Below are 23,325 nucleotides of genomic sequence, written 5' to 3' on the forward strand. Positions count from 1 at the left end.
ATGTCTCCAGAAGCTGGTGGAGGTCAGGCACACTGGTCCATGCCTGTCATCTCAACGCTTTGAAAGACTGAGGCAGGAGGATTGCTTGAGCCCTGGAATGCAAGACAAGCCTGGGCGATACAGGGAGACTCCGCTTCTTAGAAAATGTTTTTTTTTAAGTAGCTGGGTGTGATGGTGTGCACCTATAGTCCTAGCTACTCAGGAGGCTGGGGCAGGAGAATCATGTGACTCCAGGGTTCAAGGCTGCAGTGAGCTGAGATTGCACTACTGCACTCCAACCTGGGCAGCAGAACGAGACCCTGTCTCAAACAAACCTACGTATCCAAAAAGCCAATGGAACCAGGCATCCCGCAACCTGGGGTACGCTGGCCAGTTAATTACATAAAACATCACACTTCTTGGCTTGGAGCGAAATTTTATCCGCTCCATTATCACCAGCTTCCCTGAGCTGCAGATCAAAGATTAATTTTGCAAAAGGAGGAAGTCTATTAATCATTGCCTAATTCATGAAGTTGCCAGGTGGGAATGCAGCTCTCACAACGCTGGCTGAGAGGCAGAGGACATCTAGCTGAGAGAGGCTAGTGTGCAAAAGTTCAAAGTCAGGCAGAACCGATTGATGATGGGAGACTGGCATGCGGTTGACCTGAGGGATATTAACTGGGGAGATGGCCAGGGAGCTTTCTAGACAGTGTTATCCATCTTGCCCCAGACAGTGGTAACATGGGTATCTACTGACACAAAAATCCACCCAGGTGACGTCTTCAGATGCAGACACTTCTATACAGTTTCTATAAATTATACCTTGATAAAAGAGGTTTTAAAGTCATAGGGGCCAGGCACAGTGGCTCACCCCTATAATCCAGCACACTGGGAGGCCCAGGCCAGGGGATTGCTTAAGCTCAGGAGTTTGAGACCAGCCTGGGAAACTTAGTGAGATCCTATCTCTAAAAAAAGTGTAAAAATTAGCCAAGCATAGTAGCATGCGCCTGTAGTCCCAGCTACTTGGGAGGTTGAGGTGGGAGGATAGCTTGAGCCCAGGAAGTTGAGGCTTCAGTGAGCTATGATCATGCCACTGCACTCTAGCCTGGGCAACAGAACATGACTCCATTTAAAAAAAAAAAATAGTTCAGCTCACACCTATAATCCCAGCACTTTGGGAGGCTGAGGCAGGTGGGTTACCTGAGGTCAGGAATTCAAGATCAGCCTGGCCAACAAGGTGAAACTTCGTCCCTATTAAAAACATAAAAACTGGCTGGGCATGGTGGCACACGCCTGTAATCCCAGCTATTCGGGAGGCTGAGGCAGAAGAATGGTTTGAACCCAGGAGGCGGAGGCTGCAGTGAGCTGAGATGGCACCACTGCACTCCTGGGCAACAGAGTGAGACTGTCTCAAAAATAAAAAAAAAAAAGAAGAAGAAAGAGAGAAAGAAAGGAAGAAAGGAAGGGAAAAAAGAAAGAAAGAAGGCAGGCAGGCAAAAATAGTTCAGGCCAAGCACACATGGCTCATAACTATAATCCCAGAACTTTGGGAGACCGAGGCAGGAGGATGGCTTGAGGCCAGGAGTCAAGACCAGCCTGGACAACATAGCAAGACCCCGCCTCTACAAAAATAAAATAAAAATGGTTCAAAATTATCTCCCAAATACATGCTTGTTATTCAGAGTCATTACTCCAGCAAAATAAAATGAGAAGGTTAAACCCTCTTCTTTCTTTCTCCCTCTCTCTCTTATACACACACACAAAGGTCAAACAGATATACACCAATATGTTAATAGTCAATGGATACCTCTGGTGGTGGAATTCTACATGATTGATTTGATTGGTTGGTTGATTGACTGAGGCCATGTCCCTCTCTGTTGCCCAGGCTGGGTGCAGTAGTGTGATACTGGCTCACCGCAGCCTTAACCTCCCTGGCTTAAGCGAGCCTCCCACCTCAGTCTCCCGAGGAGCCCGGGGTGATAGGCCCACACACCACCATGCCTGGATAATTTTTCATATTTTTTGTAGAGATAGGGGTTCACTATGTTGCTCAAACTGGTCTCAAACTCCTGGGCTCAAGCCACCCGCCTGCCTAGGCCTCCCAGAGTGCTGGGCTTACAGGCACAAGCCACTGCGCCTGGCTTATGATCTTAATGTACTCTATTATGCTTGTTTATCCGTCCTGAAATGTGTGTGATGAACACACATTACTTCTGTTATGAGGAAAAGATGCACCCCCAAAAGATGTTTGTTTTAAGGAAGAAAAAATCCACCTCCACAGACAGTCCCAGATGGCAGGGGATGTAACTGAAAACGACAAGGGGAGCTTATGGTAGGGAACAGGTGCGGGCTAGATGGGCAGAAGTCAGGGAGGTAGGATGTGGAGGCCCAGGAGGATGTGGAGGGTAGGACCCCAGGCAGGAGGCTGGGGTGAGGCCCACTCCTGGGGCCCCTGCAGGGGACAGCTGGCGTCGGAGAACAGAGTCTCCACATGCCTACCCGCTGCACCCCTGCAGACTATGCCCACTCCAGCCCACCCACCTGCTCCAGTCTCTCAGCTGCTCTGGACAGGCCCTCAGAGGGTGGGCAACTGGGCCATCAGGGGCAGCCAGGGGTTTTGGACACCTGTGGCTGGGCCTGGGGACAGCAGTGTGGCTGGGAAGACCATGACCTCCCTGCTGACCTCACCACCCTCAGCCTCCCAACTCCTCTGCTCCCACCGTTTTTTTTTGTTTGTTTGTTTTTAGACAGAGTCTTACTCTGTCATCAGGCTAGAGTGCAGTGGCGTGATCTCGGCTCATTGCAACCTCCTCGCCCAGGTTCACGCGATTCTCCTGCCTCAGCCTCCCAAGTAGCTGGGATAACAGGTGTGCACCACCATGTCCAGCTAATTTTTTCAGTTTTAGTAGAGACGAGGTTTCACCGTGTTGGCCAGGCTGGTCTTGAACTCCTGATCTCAGGTGATCCGCCAACCTCTGGCCTCCCGAAGTGTTGGGATTACAGGCATGAGCCGTTGTGCCTAGCCTGGTCCCACCTCTTAGCCGCCTCCTGAGTAGGGACACCAGAAGAAATACAGTGACATTTGATTTTCAGATAAATAATCATGTTTTAGCAAAAGCCTATCCCTGATGATTCATGTTACTAAAAAATGATTTGTGTTCTGAAATACAAATGTAACTGGGCACGTTGTATTTTATTCGCTCAGTCTGGTAATTCCACCTCCAGGCTGATGCTGGCACCGTCTCTGTCACTGTCTTGGCACCCAGCCCCTTCTGAACCTCAATTGCTCCAGGCTACAAAATGGGCATCAACCCAGTTGCACCAGGCTGAGACGGTGGAAGGTTCGAGAAGGCGATCATTCCAGCGGCTCATGTGTCCCGCTGTACGGAGGCTTCATGACGTTGAGTCCATGGGGCAGTTCTTAGGCCCATTTTGCAGAGGGGCAACTGAGGCTCAGAGAGGGGAAAGTGATTTGTCCAGCTATTTTCTCTCTCTTCTCCAAAAAAGGCGGAGGAAGACCTGCACCCTGAGGGCTGGCAGCAGCAGGACGCGCAGTGAGAATGATATTGACAATAACAGCCCTGTACTGTATCTGCATAATCTCATTCAGTCTTTACAACCACCCCACCGGATGGGAATGCACACTCCTGCCCGCTGAGGGAGAATCCTGTTCACGGGGAGGTGGGATGGCTCACTTGCCCAAGGTCCCCCAGCAAGGACAAGGCTGGGCTTCCTTCTTAGAGCCTGACACCATGGCACTCCTTCAGGCAGGAGACGCTTCGCACAGGGCCTAGGGGGCGGCAGGAACTCAGTACCCAGCGGGTACTGCTATTAACAATAATGGCAAGGTTCCTCTGGCAGAGCAGGGCTTCCTGACCTCGGCACCCCTGCCCTGCAGTGAACGGTAGGGTGTTCTGCAGCATCCCCAGTCCCCACTTCCCACCAAATGGACGCCTGGAGCACCTTCCTTCCAAGTTGTGACAACCAAAATGTCTCTGCATGTTCCCTGGGGGCCAGAATCATCCCTGAATGACAATCACTGATTCTGAACAGACCCTGGTCCTGAACGGGGCTGGCAGCACAGGGGCACCGAGGTGGGACTGGGGGCACTCACACTCTGCATCTTGGCCTCCGTGTCCACAATGTTCTTCTCCACCTGGTCGGCATTCTTCTGCAGCTGCTCGATCAGCTCCGAGAGCTCCTTGTTAGAGATGCTGCGGGCAGAAGCCATGGGGAGATGGGCGGGGTGCCTTGTGGGCTGTGCCCCCACCAGCACCCCATCGTCTGGCTGGCCCCGGCCCCACGCTCTGAGCAGGAGCTGCCCACAACCAAACTCCTTTGAGAGAGTTGGGTTGTTCCTGTAGGGCGACGTCACTAAAGCCATAGAGACAAGGCAGCACCTGGCAGGGAGTCAGCCTCCAATTTTTTTTTTTTTTTTTTTGAGATGTAGTCTTGCTCTGTCACCCAGGCTAAAGTGCAATGGTGCGATCTCAGCTCACTGCAACCTCCACCTCCCAATGATTCTCATGCCTCAGCCTCCCCAGTAGCTGGGATTACAGGTGCACACCACCAAGCCTGGCTAAGTTTTGTATTTTTAGTGGAGATGGGGTTTCACCATGTTGGCCAGGCTGGTCTCAAACTCCTGACCTCAAGCGATCTGTCTACCTCGGCCTCCTAAAGTGCTGGGGTTACAGGCGTGAGCTACTACATCTGGCCAGCCTCTGCTTTGATCATTCTCTCTACTGTTTCTATTTTTATTAATTAATTCATTTTTTTTTTTTTTGAGATAGAGTTTCACACTGTTGCCCAGGCTGGAGTATAGCAGCACAGTCATGGCTCACTGCAGCCTCTATCTCCCAGTCTCAAGCAATCCACCCAGCTCAGCCTCTCAAGTAGCTGGGACCACAGGCATATGCCACAACTCCCAGGTAATTTTTATGTTACTTTTAGTAGAGAGTGGGTTTCACTATGTCACCCAGGGTGGTCTTGAACATTTGAGCTCAAGCAATTCGTCCACCTCGGGACTCCCAAAGTACTGGGATTACAGACGTGAGCCACCTCATTTTTTTTGAAAGATAGGGTCTTGCTCTGTTACTCAGGCTGGAGTGCAGTGGCATGATCATAGTTCACTGTAGCCTCGAACTGCTGAGCTCAGGCAATGCTCCTGCCTCCACCAACTGAGTAGCTGGGACCACTGGCACCACTATCACACCTGGCTTCTACTGCTTTTTTTTTGAGACAGAGTCTCCCTCTATTGCCCAGGCTGGAGTGCAGTGGTACAATCTGGGCTCACTGTAACCTCTGCTTCCTGGGTTCAGGCAATTCTCCTGCCTCAGCCTCCCGAGTGGCTGGGACTACAGGCATGTGCCCATCACACCTGGCTAGTTTTTTTTGTATTTTTAGTTGAGACAGGGTTTCAACATATTGGCCAGGCTGGTCTTGAACTGACCTTGTGATCTGCCTGACTTGGTCTCCCAAAGTGCTGGGATTATAGGTGTGAAACACTACACCAAGCCTGCTTCTGTTTTGCCATGTTGGCAAAACATACCGTATTTGAAAAATTGAGAGAGAATTCACATGCTGTAAAGTCACGTGTTTAAAGTACACAGTCAGTGGCGTTTATTTAGTACTATACATTCAGAGTTGTGCAACCATCACCACTATCTAATTCCAGACATTTTTATCACCCCAAAGCTCCACACCCACAGGCAGTCACTCACTATTCCCCACCCCCTCTAGTCCCAGGCAACCAGAAATTTCTCTCTATGGATGTGCCTATTCCGGACATTTCACATAAATAGAATCACACAATGCGTGGCCTTCTGCATCTGCCTTCTCTCAGCCTGATGTTTTCAAGCTTCATGCATATTGCAGCATTGGTTAGAACTTCATTCTTTTTATGGCTGAATAATATTCCGTCACGTGGCTACCTCACATTTTGCTTATTCATTCAACACCTGACAACCATCTGAGCCGTTTCCACCTTTGGGCCCTCATGAGAATCACACTGCTGTGAACTTGCGGGAACAAGCTTTTGTGTGAGCAGTCTGATTTTTAATCACCTGATATTTTTCTTTCAACCACTCATTTTATTTTAGAGTTAAATAAATGTGTTTACAAAGGTAACTGGCTCTCCCCATTTTAAAACAGAAAACCAAAATCCCTCACCATGAGTGAATTAGCTGCTAAAAACGATTTCACGGGAATGCAATGGCATTGGGTTCTGTGGTAATGCTGGGCTGTCTGCTGCTACTGACAGCCGTGGTGATGTCAGGCCCAGCCTTTTTCCTGATCGTCTCAGAGAGGTTGAAAGAGAACTGATGCCTAGTACGGTGGCTCATGCCTGTAATCCCAGCACTTTGGGAGGCCAAGGCAGGTGGATCACCTGAGATCAGGAGTTTGAGACCAGCCTGGCCAACACGGCAAAACCCAATCTCTATAAAAAATACAAAAATTAGCTGGGCGTGGTGGCGGGTGCCTATAATCCCAGTTACTGGGAGGCTGAGGCAGGAGAATCGGTTGAACCCAGGAGGCAGAGGTTGCAGTGAGCTGAGATCACACCACTACACTCCAGCCTGGGTGACAGAGAGAGACTCTGTCTCACAAAAAAAAAGAAAAGAAAAGAAAAAGATAAAGAGACTTGAAAGTAGCCTGAGTAGCCTGACCCTCTCCCTCACTGCCTCTGTGTCCCCTCCTGTCACATCTGTCTACTGTCCCCATCCCTCAGAACCACACACAGACCACTCTGGGAAACACTTCAATGCGAGTTAGTTAAGACCTTGGCCCTGGGATCAGCTGTGGGTTCAGATTTTGGCTTCCATCAACCACTTAGTGGCTGTGTGACCTGGCCAAGCTCCCTTGCCTCTCTGTGCCTCTGCCTGCCAATCCGATAGACTAGAGTAACAGAACATTTCCCGGGGCTGGGGCAGCAGTGGTTACCAATGGAAGTGAGGTTACGCAGGCAAAGGGCTGTGCACAGAGCCAGGCACAGGGGAAGTCTCAACAAAGGTTTGTGATTCTAGATGCCAGGGAGCATTAGTGATCACCCAGCTCTGCCTCGGTTGTTTTGAGATGGAGTCTCTGTCACCCAGGCTGGAGTGCAGTGGTGTGATCTTGGTTCACTGCAACCTCTGCCTCCTAGGTTCAATCAATTCTGCTGCCTCAGTCTCCCAAGTAGCTGGGATTAAAGGCGCCCGCCACCACGCCCAGCCTCTTTTGTTGTTTTCTTTAAACAAAGAAAGAGAGACCAGAGAGGGAAAGCAACTTGGCCAATGTCACCCAGCCAGTAGTGACGATCGCGACTACTGATAGTCCCCCCACCATCTCCAATGAAGCTCCATAGTAGGACCTGACAGCTAAGCACCCAGACATTTCCTTCTACTCACACTCATTAAGCACCTGCTGTGTGTGGGCCCAGCATCCGACCCAGACAAGCCTCTCCCTCCCTGATCCACCCCACAGGCCAGGAGGAAATAAGTATTTATAGAAACAGTCACAAGGCTGAAGCAGGCCTGGGGGCTGGGGATGCCTAGGGAAGCCTCCGGACTGGCTGGGCGGGGACAGGGGTAGTCACTGAAGGCCTCCTGGAGGAGGTGGTGTCTGCTGGGTGCTGAAGGAGAAGGAGGGGTTCCTGTGCAGAAGGCTTCAGTAAGGAGAGGCCTTAGAGAGGCAGGTCCTGGCACGTCCCGGGGGGTGGGCTAGGGTGGCATTCTTGACGGTCAAGGCAGAGGGGACCACCAGTCTGTTAGAGTGATGCTCTAATGTTCACGGTTCTGGGGCCTAGCATGAAAAATTCAGATTCTAGGCCACTAACCCAGACCTGCTGAAACAGGTCTTCAGAGCTGGGCCCAGGAAGCTGTACTATTATTGCTATATATATATTTTTTTGAGATGGGGTTTCGCTCCTGTTGCCCAGGCTGGAGTGCAATGGTGCGTCTCAGCTCACTGCAACCTCTGCCTCCCGGGTTCAAGCGATTCTCTTGCTTCAGCCTCCCGAGTAGCTGGGATTACAGGCATCCGCCACCACACCCAGCTCATCTTTGTATTTTTGGTAGAGACAGGGTTTCACTATGTTGGCCAGGCTGGTCTGGAACTCCTGACCTCAGGGGATCCACCCACCTCAGCCTCCCAAAGTCCTGGGATTATAGGCGTGAGCCACGGTGCCTGGCCTATATTATTATTTTTGAGATGGAGTGTTGCTCTGTCACCAAACTCGAGTGCAGTGGCAAGATCTCAGCTCATGGCAATCTCCACCTCCCAGGTTCAAGTGATTCTCCTGCCTCAGCCTCCTGAGTAGCTGGGATTACAGGTGTGCACCACCATGCCCGGACAATTTTGTATTTTTTTATTTAGTAGAGACAAGGTTTCACCATGTTGGCCAGGATGGTCTCAATCTCCTGACCTCGTGATCTGCCCGCCTTGGCCTCCCAAACCACTGGGATTACAGGTGTGAGCCACCACGCTCAGCCTATTATTGCTGTTTTTATAGGTTCCCAGGGGACCTGGACACCCACTGGAGTCATGGACCAGCACTGCAGGGGCTGTTGATGTTGGGGGTGGAAATGGCAGCAGCAAACATGCTGGGAATCCACCCCTCTATGTCCCAAACCTAGCCTAAGGGCCAGCTTTGCGGCAGACGTGGCTATACCGGAGCTGTGGGAACTTGGGGAAACAGGATCCAGAGCACATCTTCTGCAAGGTCAGCTGGGGGCAGCCTTCCCCAAAGTGGGGTCCAGGAACCCAACTCTTAGAAGTCTTACTCTTCCTTGGTCAAGGCAGTTAGGAAAATCCCACCCTTGATATGCTCATGAGCCAGCAAAGACACAGATAAGTCCTGCAGTGGAGAAAGCTGGTGCTTGGTGGGGTGGCCAGGAAGGCTCAGCAGGGGACCTTTGGATGGAGGATCTGGGTAAGAAGGGATAAGCTGGGCTTCCAGAATGGCCAGGTCAGAGGTCCACCTCCCACTCCTCCCTCATTCCTTAACCCCTCACTTCCTGGTTGGGAGGCCACATGGAGAACGGGAGTTTCTGGGCCACCACACCCCCACCGCATTCACTGACCGTATGCTGGGCCAGCTGCACCAAGAGGTGGTGAGTCTCCCCCCAGATATTGAACCCCTGACTCTGCAGTGCATGGTTGGGGTCTGCACTGTGGTTCAGGGCCAGGTCCCATACCAGCCCTTTCACAGACTGTGGCAGATTCAAGAAAAGCCACCTTCTAGACTCTATCCTGGTGGGGCCTATTATTTCAGCCAAAGCCCCCCACCCCCGCCCCGGGGACATGGGAATTATGGGGCCATGACCACTGCCTCAGGGACCTTGGACTCCTGGTGGGACAAAGCCGTGAGCAGCAACAAGCAGCTCTGGGCAGACAGGCCAGGCCCAAGTCCCAGCACTGGGCCGCTTGCTGCTTAGAGAGCCTCAGGCAAGTGCCCTGCCCTGAGCAGCCTCAGCTTCTCCATCCGTCCACTGGTAACAACCACTAAGGTGTCCTGGGCACTTGCCACTTGCTTCGGGCTTTGCCAGGCCTCAGACACATTCACAGGCAGCAGCTCAGTATCAATCATCCTTGTGGCTGGGCGCGGTGGTTCACGTCTGTAATTCCAGCACTTTGGGAGGCTGAGGCGTGTGGATCACAACGTTAGGAGTTTGAGACCAGCCTGGCCAATATGGTAAAACACCACCTCTACTTAAAATACAAAAAATTAGCTAGGCATCATGGCAGGCACCTGTAGTTTCAGCTGCTTGGGAGGCTGACGCAGGAGAATTGCTTGAACCCGGGAGGCAGAGGTTGTAGTGAGCCGAGATCACACCACTGCACTCCAGCCTGTGTGACAGAGCACGACCCTGTCTCCAAAATATATATATATATATATAGTCCTCGTCCTAAGTCCCCAGGGAGGTTTGTGTGCCCCTTTACAGAGGAAGAAACCAACACTCAGAGACATCAAGGCACTGGCCCAGGGTTACACAGCTTGTGAACAATGATTCTCCCCTCAGGCAATCTCACTCCAGAGGCCTGTGACTGGCTGGGCTAATAGTTACACATTGGGATGCTAGGAAAATCACACCAGCAATGATCTCCACCATCATAACATCAGCTAGTACTCACTCTCTAGGTGCCAGGCTCCTCACGGTTTCTGACCCAGTCTTTACGACAACACTGCAAGGCTGGTGTTAGGACGGCAGGTAATTGTATTATTATCCCCACTTTATAGGTGTGGAAACTGAGGATCAGAGAGGTTAAGTAACTCTGCCAAAGTCACCCAGCAATTAGATGGCAGAGCCAGGACTCCAGGCCCTTAACAACTCCACGTGACGATCTTACAGGACTCCCAGCACACAGCAGGTACTTCACAGATTGATTTATAATGCCAAGAGCCCAAAGCCACACCAGGACGCCACTTTTCACCCAGTACAATGGCTATAATAAAAAAGACAATAACAAGTGTTGACAAAGATGTGGAACCCCTCATGCCTTGCCGGTGGGGATGCAAAACAGTGCACAGTTGTGGAAAACAGCCTAGAAATTCTGCAAAAAGTTAAACAGTCACCATAAGACCCAGCAAGTCCACTCTATGTATTTTTTAAGTTTCGATTATTTATTTACTTTTTTTTTGAGATAGAGTCTTGCTCTGTTACCCACGCTGTAGTGCAGTGGTGCAATCTTGGCTAACCGCAACCTCTGCCTCCTGGGTTTACACAATTCTCCTGTCTCAGCCTCCTGAGTAGCTGGGATTATAGGCATGTACCACCATGCCTGGCTAATTTTTGTATGTTTAGTAGAGATGGGGTTTCATCATGTTGGTCAGGCTGGTCTTGAACACCTGACCTTGTGATCCGCCTGCCTCAGCATCCCAAAGTGCTGGGATTACGGGCGTAAGCCACCTCACCCAGCTATTTATTTACTTATTATTTTGTTTTGAGACAGCGTCTCACCCTGTTGCCCAGGCTGGACTGCAGTAGCGTGATCTTGGCTCACAGCAGCCTTTACTTCCCAGACTCAAGTGATTCTCCTGCCTCAGCCTCCCAAGTAGCTGGGAATACAGGTGGGTGCCAGTTTACCTGGCTAATTTTTCAACTTTCAGTAGAGATGGGGTTTTGCCATGTTGACCTGATCTGCTTGCCTCGGCCTCCCAAAGTGCTGGGATTACAGGTACGAGCCATTGAGCCTGGCCTTATTTTTATTTTTTGAGACAGGGTCTCACTCTATTGTCCAGGCTAGAGTAAAGTGGTGCGATCTCAGCTCACTGGAGCCTTGACCTCCCAGTCTCAAGCCATGTTTGTACCTCAGCCTCTGAGTAACTGGGATTACAGGCAGCTGCCACCATGTCCAGCTAATTTTTCTATTTTTCTTTAGAGAGGGGGATTTCACCATGTTGCCCCAGCTGGTCTCAAACCCCTAGGCTCAAGCAATCCATCTGCCTTGGCCTCCCAAAATATTAGGATTACAGGCGTGAGCTGCTGCCCCCAGCCCACCCTTACATATCTATCCAAGAGAAATGAAAACCTGTTCCTGGGCCGGGTGCACCGGCTCATGCCTGTAATCTCAGAACTTTGGGAGGCTGAGGTGGGCAGACCACTTGAAGTCAGGAGTTTGAGACCAGCCTGGCCAACATGGCAAAACCCCATCTCTACTAAAAGTACAAAAAAATTAGCCAGGCATGGTGGTATGTGCCTATAGTCCCAGCTACGTGGGAGGCTGAGGCAGGAGAATTACTTGAACCTGGAAGGCGGAGGTTGCAGTGAACTGAGATCGCACCACTGTACTCCAGTCTAGGTGACAGAGCAAGACTCAGTCTCAAAACAGAAACAAAGAAAAAAACACAAAACCCAAAAACGCTATGCCTGCACAGAAACTTGTACGTAAATGTGTACAGCAGCAGCATTCATAATAGCCTTTTGGCTTCTGCTTTTTAGTGGAAACAACTCAAATATTCATCAGCTGATGAAAATATAAACAAAATATAGTTGGTCTCTATTATTCAGCCAAAGAATGAAGGTGGCACTGACAACTGCTACAGCCTGATGAACCCCAAGAGTGTTATGCTCGGTGAGAGAAGCCAGACACGAATGGTCACACATTACTCCACCGATAAGAAATGTTCAGAATGGAGGAACGTACAGGAGGAGCAGAAAGTGGATTAGTGGTCACCAGGGTCCAGAAGATGTGAAATGGAGAGTGACCGCTAAAGGGTGTGAGATTTCTTTCTGGGGTGATAAAAATGTTCTAAAATCGGCCAGGTATGGTGGCTCACACCAGTATTCCCAGGACTTTGGGAGGGTGGATCACGAGGTAAGACCAGACTGGCCAACAACTAAAAATACAAAAATTAGCCAGGCGTGGTGGCACAGGTCTGTGATCCCAGCTACTTGGGAGGCTGAGGCAGGAGAATCGCCTGAACCCGGGAGGCAGGGCCACAGTGAGCCAAGACCGCATCACTGCACTCCAGCCTGAGTGACAAAGCAAGACTCTGTCTCAAAAAAAAAAAAAAAGTTCAAAAATGGATTGTGGTGATGGTTATACAACTCCGTGACTATATTAATAACCGCTGGACCAGGCGCGGTGGATGGCACCTATAATCCCAGCACTTTGAGAGGCTGAGGTAGGTAGACTGCTTGAGCCCAGGAGTTTGATAGCAGCCTGGGCAACATGGTGAAACCCCATCTCTACTGAAAATACAAAAAATTAGCTAGGTGCCGTGGTGTGCGCCTATAGTCCCAGCTACTCGGGAGGCTGAGGTAGGACTGCTTGAGCCCAGGAGATTGAGGCTGCAGTGAGCCAAGATTTCGCCAGTGCACTCCAGCCTGGGCGATGAGAGTGAGACGTCTCAAAACAAAAACAGAAACACTGAATCGAACACTTTAAATGAGTCAACGGCATGGTATGTGAATTTTATCACAGTAAAGCTGCTACGAAAAATGGCAAGTGCCATTTAGAAATAATAGGGGTTTGTTTCTTCTCTCCCAAGCCAGGTCCTGCCTCTTGTCCCATTCTCCAGGGAGGCTGGCCAGCTGCAGGTAACCCCCCAGCAGCCTGGAAGATGCTAGTTAATGCTTAGAGGGCTATTTGTCCTGCCCAGTGCTAAGCAAGCACATATATACTAGCTCATCAATGCTACTACCCTGTAAGTAAGTAGCATTGTTCTCCTCAAAAGGTGGAGGATTGGCTGGGTGCGGTGGCTCATGTCTGCAATCTCAGCACTTTGGGAGGCTGAGATGGGCGGACCATGAGGTCAGGAGATTGAGATCATCCTGGCTAACAGAGGTGAAACCCTGTCTCTACTAAAAATTCAAAAAAAATTAGCCAGGTGTGGTGGCACACAGCTGTAGTCCCAGCTACTCAGGAGGCTGAGGCAGGAGAATCGCTTGAACCCGGGAGTCGGAGGTTGCAGTGAGCTGAGATCTCACCATTGCACTCCTGCCTAGTTGACAGAGTGAAACTCCATCTCAAAAAAAAAAAAAAAAGTTGGAGGATTACAACTTTAAATTAGTGAATTGCACGGTATGTGAATTCCATGCAATTAAATCAGTTACGGATGGGAAAACTGAGGTACAAAGAAATTCCATCATGTGACCACAGTTCTGCTGTCAGCAGCAAGGCAGAGCTGAGATTCGAATCCAGGCCTCCGGAGGCACAGTGTTTCTGCCCTGGTTCGGGGTTGAATGAGAGGCCCCATAAGGTCCTGTGTTCCCCCCACCATCCAGCTGGCAGCATGAACCAACCACGTGTGTTCCTTGGAGTGCCATGGAGCCCCATGCTGAGAGGGCCGCAGGAATGTGGGCGGGGCAGGAACCTGCAGGAATGGGGACGGGTCCCTGGAGTACTGGGAACTGGCTAGGCTGGTCCAGGTTTTCTTCTCGGTAATAAGCCGTATCAGAAGGCCAGACGTGGCACCCCCAGGGTTAAGAGGGCTGTTCAATGGCTGAACAGCCCTGTCCTACCCACGAAGACACAGATAGCAGCCACCTGGCTGAGTCAGGAAGACCAAGGCACCCCTGTCTGTCCACCCACACCGGAAAAGGGAAGGGACCTGAGTGACAGCCGAGAGGACACGCCCAGCCCTCCCTCTCTTACAGGTAACACAGACACATGTGCTGAAGGCAGTGGCCACTGGCCCTCGAAGGGGCCTTAGAAACCATCCGGCCCCACCTGGTCATTACCCAGATGACCAAACCGAGGTCCTGGATGTGAAGTCACCTCCCAGGGTCACTCGGGGGAACCTGTGTAGGACAAAGATTTTGGGTCTGAAGTTAGGGTTCAGATCCTGACTAGGCCAAACAGCAGTGGGACCTGTGACGGTGTGACTGGGGGGCTACATTGTATTTTGTTTTTAATCTGTTTATATTTTCTTCAAATTTTTAAATAGAGATGGAATTTCACTATGTTGACCAGGCTGCTCTCGAACTCCTGGCCTCAAGCGATCCTCCCATCTCAGCCTCCCAAAGTATTAAGATTACAGGCATGAGCCACCATATGCCCAGCCAGCTACTCTATTTCTGAGTCTCAGTTTTATCGTCTATAAAATGAGAGGAAGAAATTGTCTTTCATCACGTGTACGTGTGGATCCAGGCAAAGGGGTATGCACACTTGTAATCCCAGCACTTTGGGAGGCTGAGGCAGGAGTATCTCTTGAGCCTAGGAGTTTGAGACCAGCTTGGGCAAGTAGGAAGACCCTGTTTTCCTAAATACAAAAATTAGCCAGATGTGGTGTGTGCACCTGTAGTCCCTGCTACTTGAGAGGCTTAGATGAGAGAATCCCTTGAGCCCAGGAGGTCAAGCCTGCAGTGAGCTGAGATTGCACCACTGCATTCCAGCCTGGGAGACAGAAGAAGACCCTGCCTCAAGTTAAAACAACAATAAAAAGTGTATGTGTGGGGTGTGGGGAATCCGGGTCACTTTGAGAACACCTCAGTCAAATTTCAAAGATACCTTTGTGGTTCAGTGGCTGGACTGGAGGGTCAGAGCCGCGTCTGGGGCCCTGAAACAGACTCGAGATCATTTACACTCTTTTTAAAATTTTGAAACAGTCTTGTTCTGTTGTCCTGGCTGGAGTGCAGTGGCGAGATCTTGGCTCACTTCAACCTCCGCCTCTGGCTTCCAGAAACTCTCCTGCCTCAGCCTCCTGAGTAGGTGGGATTTCAGGCGCATGCCACCACGCCTAACTCATTTTCTGTATTTTTAGTAGAGATAGGGTTTCGCCATGTTGGCTGGTCTCAAACTCCTGATCAGGTGATCTGCTTGCTTCAACCTCCCAAAGTGCTGCGATTACAGGCGTGAGCCACTGTACTCAGCCCTAATTTTTTTTTTTTTTTTTTTGAGATGGCAATCTTGCTCTGTCGCCAGGCTGGAGTGCAGTGGTATGATCTTAGCTCACTGCAACCTCCGTGTTTGGGTTCAAGCAATTCTCCTGCCTCAGCCTTCTGAGTAGCTGGGACTACAGGCATGTGCCACCACGCCCAGATAATTTTTATATTTTTAGTAGAGATGGAGTTTCACCATGTTGGCCAGGAGGGTCTTGATCTTTTGACCTCGTGATCCACCTAGCTTGGCCTCCCAAAGTGGTGGGATTACAGGTGTGAGCCACCACGCCCGGCCTAATTTTTTAATTTTTTTGTAGATATGAAGTTTCTCTGTGTTGCTCATGTTGGTCTTAAACTCCTGAGCTCAAGGGATCCTTCTGCCTTGGCCTCCTAAAGTACAGGGATTGCAGGCATGAGCCACTGCACCTGGTATAATTACACTGCTGATACAACTGGGGCCTCACTGGCTGTTTCACCAGGGGGTCTGAATGGGGACCCAGGACTTGGTTGGGAGCAGAAACAGCCCCCTCAGCCGCGGCCAGGCTGTGGGTCAGGGGCTGCCTGTCGGATGGGTTTTGCAAGTCAGCGGGAGTCACCTGGAGTCAAATGAGACTGTTTTTCCATAGCTTTTGCCTTCTGGGCTTGGGACGCCAGAGTCTGGGACAGTCCTGAGAAGTCTCAAGGAGCCCCATTTTCTCGGCCTAGTGCTGTATATGAGGGTCCTGATGCAAGCAAGGAAAAACAGAACCAGCTGGCCACGGGGTTGCCTGGCTCCTCAGAGTTCTGGGGCCGGGTTTCAGGGTACTCCCAGGGACCAGACAAGGGCTTCCTGGGTCTGAGCCCACATGCTTGAGCCTTAACAGCTGCCTTTTTGTGTCTCAGGATGTACTCAGAGCAGAGGAACCACCAGGGAGGGGGCCTGGGAGCCTCAAATAGCATCAGGTCACTCTGCCCTGTCACCAGGAGTCAAAGGCTCAGTAGCGATAGCCTTGATTGATTGATTGATTGATTGAGACAGAGTCTTACTCTGTCATCCAGGCTGAAGTGCAGTGGCATGATCTTGGCTCACTGCAGCCTCTGCCTCCTGGATTCAAGGGATTCTCATGCCTCAGCCTCCCAAGCAGCTGGGATTACAAACATGCACCACTACATCCGGCTAATTTTTGTATTTTTAGTAGAGACGGGGTTTCGCTATGTTGGCCAGGCTAGTTTTGAACTCCTGGCCTCAAGTGATTCACCCGCCTTGGCCTCCCAAAGTGCTGGGATTACAGGCATGAGCCACCGTGCCTGTTCCCGGCCTGCATTAGAGGTGGGAACTTGAGGCTGAGGACCCAGCGGCTCAGTGAGCCCAGCTGCAAAGCAGGGAGCTGTGACTTGAACCCAGGACTGTTTCTGGATATGCCAGGACAGCAGACAGTCCTCAGAGGGCCAGCAGGGATGCTCATCAGGGACAGAGGCAGCATTCCGGTCCCAACATACCACTGATGCTCCACGTGGGCAGAGAAAGAACGCAGGTGTCTCAGAGGACCCTCGTTCTCCACGTTGCGGGTCTCTCTTCCTGCTTTAATTTTGTGCGGGTGCCACGTGCATTTCCTTTCAGCTGGAAGGGCAGTGTGGTCTGGTGGTTAAGCACCCAGACAAAGACCAAAGCCAGATGGCCTGGGGTCAAATCCTGCCTCCGCTCTTATTAAGCTGTATTACTTAGCCTCTCTGAGCCTCAGTTTCCCCAGCTGTAAAATGACCGTCATCACAGTATGCATGCCGCAGGGCTGTGATGGGGGTGACTGAGAGAACAGATAAGGGATGCTGCCTCTTCGGAGCCTGACTCTGCCTTGACCTGGGTTCACCATTCAGGGATTTGGGCTCCTTTTAAGGAGCTGATGAAAGCCAGAAGCCAGCCAGGCGCGGTGGCTCACGCCTGTAACCCCAGCACTTTGGGAGGTAGAGCTGGGTGGATCACCTGAGGTCAGGAGTTTGAGACCAGCCTGGCCAACATAGTGAAACCCTGTCTCTACTAAAAATACAAAAATTAGCCTAGGATGGTGGCACATGCCTGTAGTCCCAGCTACTTGGGAGGCTGAGGCAGGAGAATCACTTGAACCCGGGAGGCGGGGGTTATAGTGAGCCGAGATCGTGCCACTGTACTCCAGCCTGGGCGACAGAGTGAGACTCTGTCTCAAAATAAAAACAAACAAAATAAAACAAAAAACCTGAAAACAAACAAAAAGCCCAAAGCCAAGGCCTGAAGTCAGAATCCTCCAGCATCTGGGAGCTGGAAGAAGACCCTGCCCATCCACACTGTTCACTCTGATCCTGGTGCAAGCCCAGACGTGCTCTGCTTCCGCCCATGTATGTCTCCTTGCCTGGGCACGGGGAATTCGCAAGTAACCTCAGTATTTGGAAGCATCCCCTCCAACATCTGCGAGGAGAGTCTGGTGCCCATATACGGGTAATGAGGTGCTGGGAGGACAGGAGACCCTGGGTCCCAGATGCCCACCCCCGGGCCTGGCTGGGACACAAACATACAGTTTTGACTAAAGACCTGAGTCAGTAGGTTTGGAGATTTGAAGGGTACAGGGTGTTCCCACTGCTCTGAGAACACTCTTCTGATAGCAGAAGGGAAACCGCAGAAGGGGAGGGTAGGAAGGACCTGTCTACCTGGTTGTGGTAGCAGAACCCTGAGACCTGTCCCTGCCTCTCCCTCCACTGGTTCCACTGGAGAACGGGTGCCCTGCACATCCACCTCCATCTGCCCCTCCAGCCTCCACCTGGGTCAAAGTTACCAATACTCACCTGGCCCAATGCAACTGCCACCCAGTCTCTTTTCTAAGAGCACTTGGGAACACAGATAGGTTTTAGTTTGGATGATGGGATAATCTGGTTGCATCCTAAGAGTTGGGGAGATATGCCTCCCAGCCTCCTGTCCCCAAGAGAGACCCGGACCCTCCAAGGACACCATGAATGGCCAACCTTCTAGCCAGCAGTGACCTGGGAGGGGGGCTCCCTGTGTTGGGGGGCTTTGAGAGCCACCGTTGCTGCCTTCAGCTCTACTTGTTCAAGTCACATGGCACCGAATGGCCTATTCTCTCTACCCTGCTTGCAAGGGGGAAAACTGAGGCAGCCTGGGCAGGGCAGGGAACACAGATGGTGTTGTTGCTGTGACCTAGGTGTGGGCTCCGGCAGGCTCCTTAGTCTCTTTGTGCCTCAGTTTCCTCATCTGTGACATGGAGATAGGAACTGATCCCACTGAGAGGGTTGAGATGATTCAAGGGGAAAACCTTGTCAATGAAAGCACTTTGGGTGTGGCTCCACCAGGACCAGGATAACTGGGTTTCAGCCTCTTCCTCCCTGTCACTGGAGCGAGGAGGCTCTGCCAGGGCAGGGCTCTCTGTCTGTTACTCACTGCCACGTCCAGTGCCCATCAAACCGAATGGACTCTGCTGGCTGTTCGGAACAGCATGTATTACTCCGCCTGTCTCAGCCTTCATTTCCTTGAACATAAACGGGCTTATCATGCCTGCTTGTCATGTAACAAGCAGAAAGACACCCAATAGCCGGGAACCATCGACCTGGGAGTTCAGGTACTGAGTTGCTTTGTATGCAAGGCCAGCACGGCTCAGTAGAAACCAAACCTGAGCCACATAGATAATTTACATTATTCTAGTAGCCACATGAAAACAGTAGGAAATGAGTGACATTTTTTTCTATTTAATTTACCTAATATATCCAAAATATCAATTTGACAGGTAGTCAACAGAATATTATTAACAAGATACTTTTACATTCTGTTTTTCATACCAAGTTTTCAAACCCTGGTACAGACATACTTGCACAGCCCATGTCACGGGGCTGGTAATTTCTGACTAGGACGGTGAGCCTCTAGGTGATTCTGGGGCACCCGGACCTGCTTTGCTCTAAGCTCGCAGTGACCACAGCCTGTCAGTTCTGCTACAGGAAAGCTGACGGGCACTCAGAGCATCTTCCAGTCTCACTCAGTGCCTGGTACCCAGGGACAACTAATAAATGCTCATTCTACTGGAACCCTGCGACTCCTCCTCCTGCTCACACTCACTGGCCAGATCTGCCTCAGGTCAGGGTCTCCTCTGCAGGTCCCTCCCTGGCTGCCTGACTCCAAAACAATCTGGGGCTCCCAACTGTGCCCAGTGGAGCCTGGAACGCTGGCACAAAGACCACAGCACAACACCCTTTCCCAGGTCCCCAGAGCTGCTGCCGCCTTGCCCATAGGCCCCTGGGCAGAGCTGGAGGCACCGGGCCTGCTCACAGCCATCCCCTTCTCCAGGCTGGGAGAGCAGCCACCCCGGAAACAGATCATACTTTAGCAATATCAGCGGGGCCACGTTCCTGCCATCGCCTCCGCCTCAGCTGTCCCTGTCACCCAGAACTGCTGTGTCCCTGTTGGGTCACAGCCCAGCCTGAACTATCCTCCCATATGTGGACACGGTTCCCTGCAGGCTCAGCACTCCAGTCTGGCCTGGACCATCGGCCTTTGATCACGTCTGCAGTTCCTCCCTCTGGGGGTTAATTCTGTCTCAGTGGGTGTGTATGGGGGATGCATTGGTGCTGGAATGTCTGGAACGCAGAGGAGGGTACACCCCTCCCTGGAACCAGCCTCACCTCTCTCAGAGCCCAGAGAAGACACCGGGCCTCCTGCCACCATGGTCTTCCTCTTCTGGCGTTCTTCCTGCCTCCAGGGCCAGCTGGGGGGAGGTGCACCTCCGGTGCTGTGCAGCCCTCTGCCCCCACCTTCTTTAAACTGCCTGCTCCTGAAACATCTGTCCTGGCTCTGACACAAAGGCACCCACCATGGACACTCAGGAAACGACTGATGAACAGTACCAATATTGAGGAAACCTACTGGGTGCCCAGCAACCCCTCAGCCCTTTTGTGCATCACCCACTGAAATCTCACAGTCCTAGAAGCAGGCACCCTCAGTGTTATTGGGGATCCTAATCCTATTAGGCTATTAAACATTTGGACAAAAAGAACTTACTCACCTTTTTTGGGAGCCCTTCTATAACCCTTAATGCCACACCTTGGAGTTAGGCTTGGGGTCAATCAGCGGGTGTTGAATTGAGCAGATGTTTTGATGCAGTTCGGTACCTCCTATGTCTCTGTATTCCAGATGAAGATAACTGAGGCAACTGGTACAAGCTTACACAGCTGGGAAGCACTGGTGCCAAGATTCGAACCCATGAAGACAGGCTTCAAAGCTACCTTCTCAGTACAAAGGGGACATCAATATCCATCCACACTCACCCCTTACAGACAAAGGGACAAGAGACACTGGGGAGACAGGATGCTGGGGCCAGGCATTCACCACCCAAGGAAGGCAGAGTGATTTACAGTTTGATGCCATTTTCATCAGTACAATTAATCCCAGTGGTTGGCTGCGTAATGATTAGTAATGGTGAACTGAGCCATTCTCCTAAGATGCCACCACAAGGGACTCCCAGCCTCTTGTGAACTGGCATTGAGTGAACGCATTCCTGGCCCACACTCTACTTCAGCACCAGATGCAGGTTTCATCTCTGATCCTTATAACAACTGGTTGTGCTATCATAGCTCTATTGCAGATGAGGAAACAGCCTCAGGAAGGAGGGGCCACTTGCTCAGAGTTAACAGGTCAGTAAAGGTCTATGCTTGTAACTGCTGCAGCCCCAGCTGGGCACTTTCTAGATATTCAGTAATTGCCAAATAAATTTTCAACCCCACCCCCCAACTTCTTGTCATCTCTCTGCCCCTTACAGGCCCTGGCAACATGCCCTTCTCTGTTAACAAGCCCCAGAGATATGAATTGTTGACATGCTATAAAAGATCTGCTCAATTTCACTGATTTATGGAGCTCCAAGCTTATGTAAGGCCTGGAATTAAGGACAACAGAAGGTCCTCTCCCAAAAGATGAGTAAGTCCCAACTGTTCAAAAGTTTGTAAGCTAATAGGTAGGTTAAGGACAAACACCCCAATGGCTATAATTACAAAGATTCTAGATAACTTACATCAGGGTATTTTCATCCACTGTGTTCCAGGTGGGCCTCATAATCTAACTTTAATGATGAAGATATACTCAATCCAATAAAAAACAAATAGGGCAACATGGTGGAATAGGTTCAAACACATTAGTCATTACAATACATGTAAATGAGTTAATTTTGCCTATTAAAACTTAAAAGACTCTCAGGTGAGAATATAAAATATACCCTTCCCCCAAGCTATGTGCCATTTTGTAAGACACACATACTTGAAACTAAATGATACAGGAAGATTGAGAATAAAGAAATGGAGAGTGACATACTACCAGGCAATTGGCACCAAAGAGAAAAAGCACTGTCTGTATACCTCAAAGACAAGAGGGAGTGAGGCTATCTAAACTATGAGATCCCACCAGCTGCACATCCAAAGAATGATGTCTGGACCCATGTCCATGGAGATTTTGACTTAATTGGTCTTGGCAAGGGCTCTGACATTCTGTTCAAAACTCCTCATGTGATTCTAATGTGCAGCCAGGGCTGAAAACAAGGAACTGAACCACAGCAAGGTTGAAAGGAAGACAGATGAGGAAAAATCCCTAGATCTCTACAGGAAGGAAGTCTTATGAGAAAGCAGTACACAGGAGGTGCCCAATAAATACCAGATTGATTGGTCAATTGACTGATACTCTCCGTACTAGAAACTCCTGTGCTAATTAGACAGTAAATGTCCTCACACCCAGCTATTAATCCTGGGGAAATATATCCTCAGATGAGAGGGTTGCTGGTGTAGTAATTCCGGGTCTGTTTTTAAGGGCTAATCTGTTTCTGCCCTGCCTCTAGGCCTCTGACGGGGCCTAGGGTTCTTTTGGGCTCTGGTTACCAACATACAGAAGTTCAAGCTGCTTCCTGTAACACCAAGGCAGGTCCCAAGGATAGGGCAACAGAATGAGATCCTATTTCTATAAGAAAAAAAAAAATTAGCTGGGTATGGTGGTGCATGCTTCTAGTCCTAGCTGCTCAGGAGGCGGAGGCGGGAGGATTCATAGCTCACTGCAGCCTTGAATTCCCAGACTCAGGGGACAAATAGAGCTCGAGCCAACTTTGGCGCCCCCAGACATTAGGATGTCACTCTGGGTTCAGGACCAGTGGACAAAGAGTACCAGCCTCTTTTTTTTTGTCTTTTTTTACTTTTTGAGACAGGGTCTTGCTCTGTTACCCAGGCTGAAGTGCACTGGTGCAATCATAGCTCACTGCAGCCTTGAATTCCTGGGCTCAAGAGATCCTCCAGCCTCAGCCTCTCCAGTAGCTAGGACTACAGGTGTATACCACCATGCCCAGCTAATTTTTAAAAAGTGTTTTCTGGAGATGGGGGTCTCAGTCTGTTGCCCAGACTGGTTTCAAACTCCTGGTCTCAAGTTATCCGCCCACCTCAGCCTCCCAAAGTGTTGGGATTGCAGGTGTGAGCCATTGGGCCCAGCCCAGCCGCCATTATTTAAGCCCCTACTAGGTGCCTGGTGCTTTACACACACGCTCTCAATCCTCTCCACAATCCTACACATCTCCAACACACAGATTCAAACCCTACCTTCCATTACTCCTTCTTGAGCACCTACCACACACTAGGCACAGTTCTGGGGTTACAGGAGTTTATGCGCCAGTGATAAGAAGCCCAGAATGGGACAGGGATGTCGCCAGCCTCCCAGCTGACAAGTGGCGCAGCCTGGTCTGCAGCTCCCAAGCTCAGGCCTTTCTGTTCACCCCTCAGCCCTCAGTCCCTCCTCACAGACCTTGGCTACCCCTCAGTAACATGAGGGTCTGCTTGCCCATTTTATAGTAGGGAATGATCAAGCTTCTTTTTTTTTTTTGAGATGGAGTGTTGCTCTGTTGTCCAGGCTGAAGTGCAGTGGGGAGATCTTGGCTCACTGCAACCTCTGCCTCCCAGGTTCAAGAGATTCTCCTGCCTCAGCCTCCCAAGTAGCTACAATTACTGGCACGTGCCACCATGTTCGGTTAATTTTTATATTTTTAGTAGAGGTGGGGTTTCACCATATTGG

At 50.6% G+C, this 23,325-nt stretch overlaps 1 protein-coding gene across 4 annotated transcripts in view; it reads right to left on the reverse strand.

The window, feature by feature from the left end:
- Positions 1-23,325, reverse strand: part of PPL (periplakin) — a 75,541-nt gene that overhangs the window by 24,696 nt on the left and 27,520 nt on the right. For 3 of the 4 annotated variants that reach the window (XM_078344546.1, XM_078344547.1, XM_002755874.7), the window contains one exon: positions 4,094-4,193. In XM_078344546.1, coding sequence (XP_078200672.1) covers positions 4,094-4,102 — 9 coding nt within the window. In that variant the 5' untranslated portion in view covers positions 4,103-4,193. Of the gene's footprint in view, positions 1-2,738; positions 3,028-4,093; positions 4,194-23,325 lie in introns of all 4 variants that reach the window. The other variant, XM_035266849.3, reaches the window with a different exon arrangement.

The sequence above is a fragment of the Callithrix jacchus genome, chromosome 12 (assembly GCF_049354715.1).
Source record: "Callithrix jacchus isolate 240 chromosome 12, calJac240_pri, whole genome shotgun sequence".
Lineage (NCBI taxonomy): Eukaryota > Metazoa > Chordata > Mammalia > Primates > Cebidae > Callithrix > Callithrix jacchus.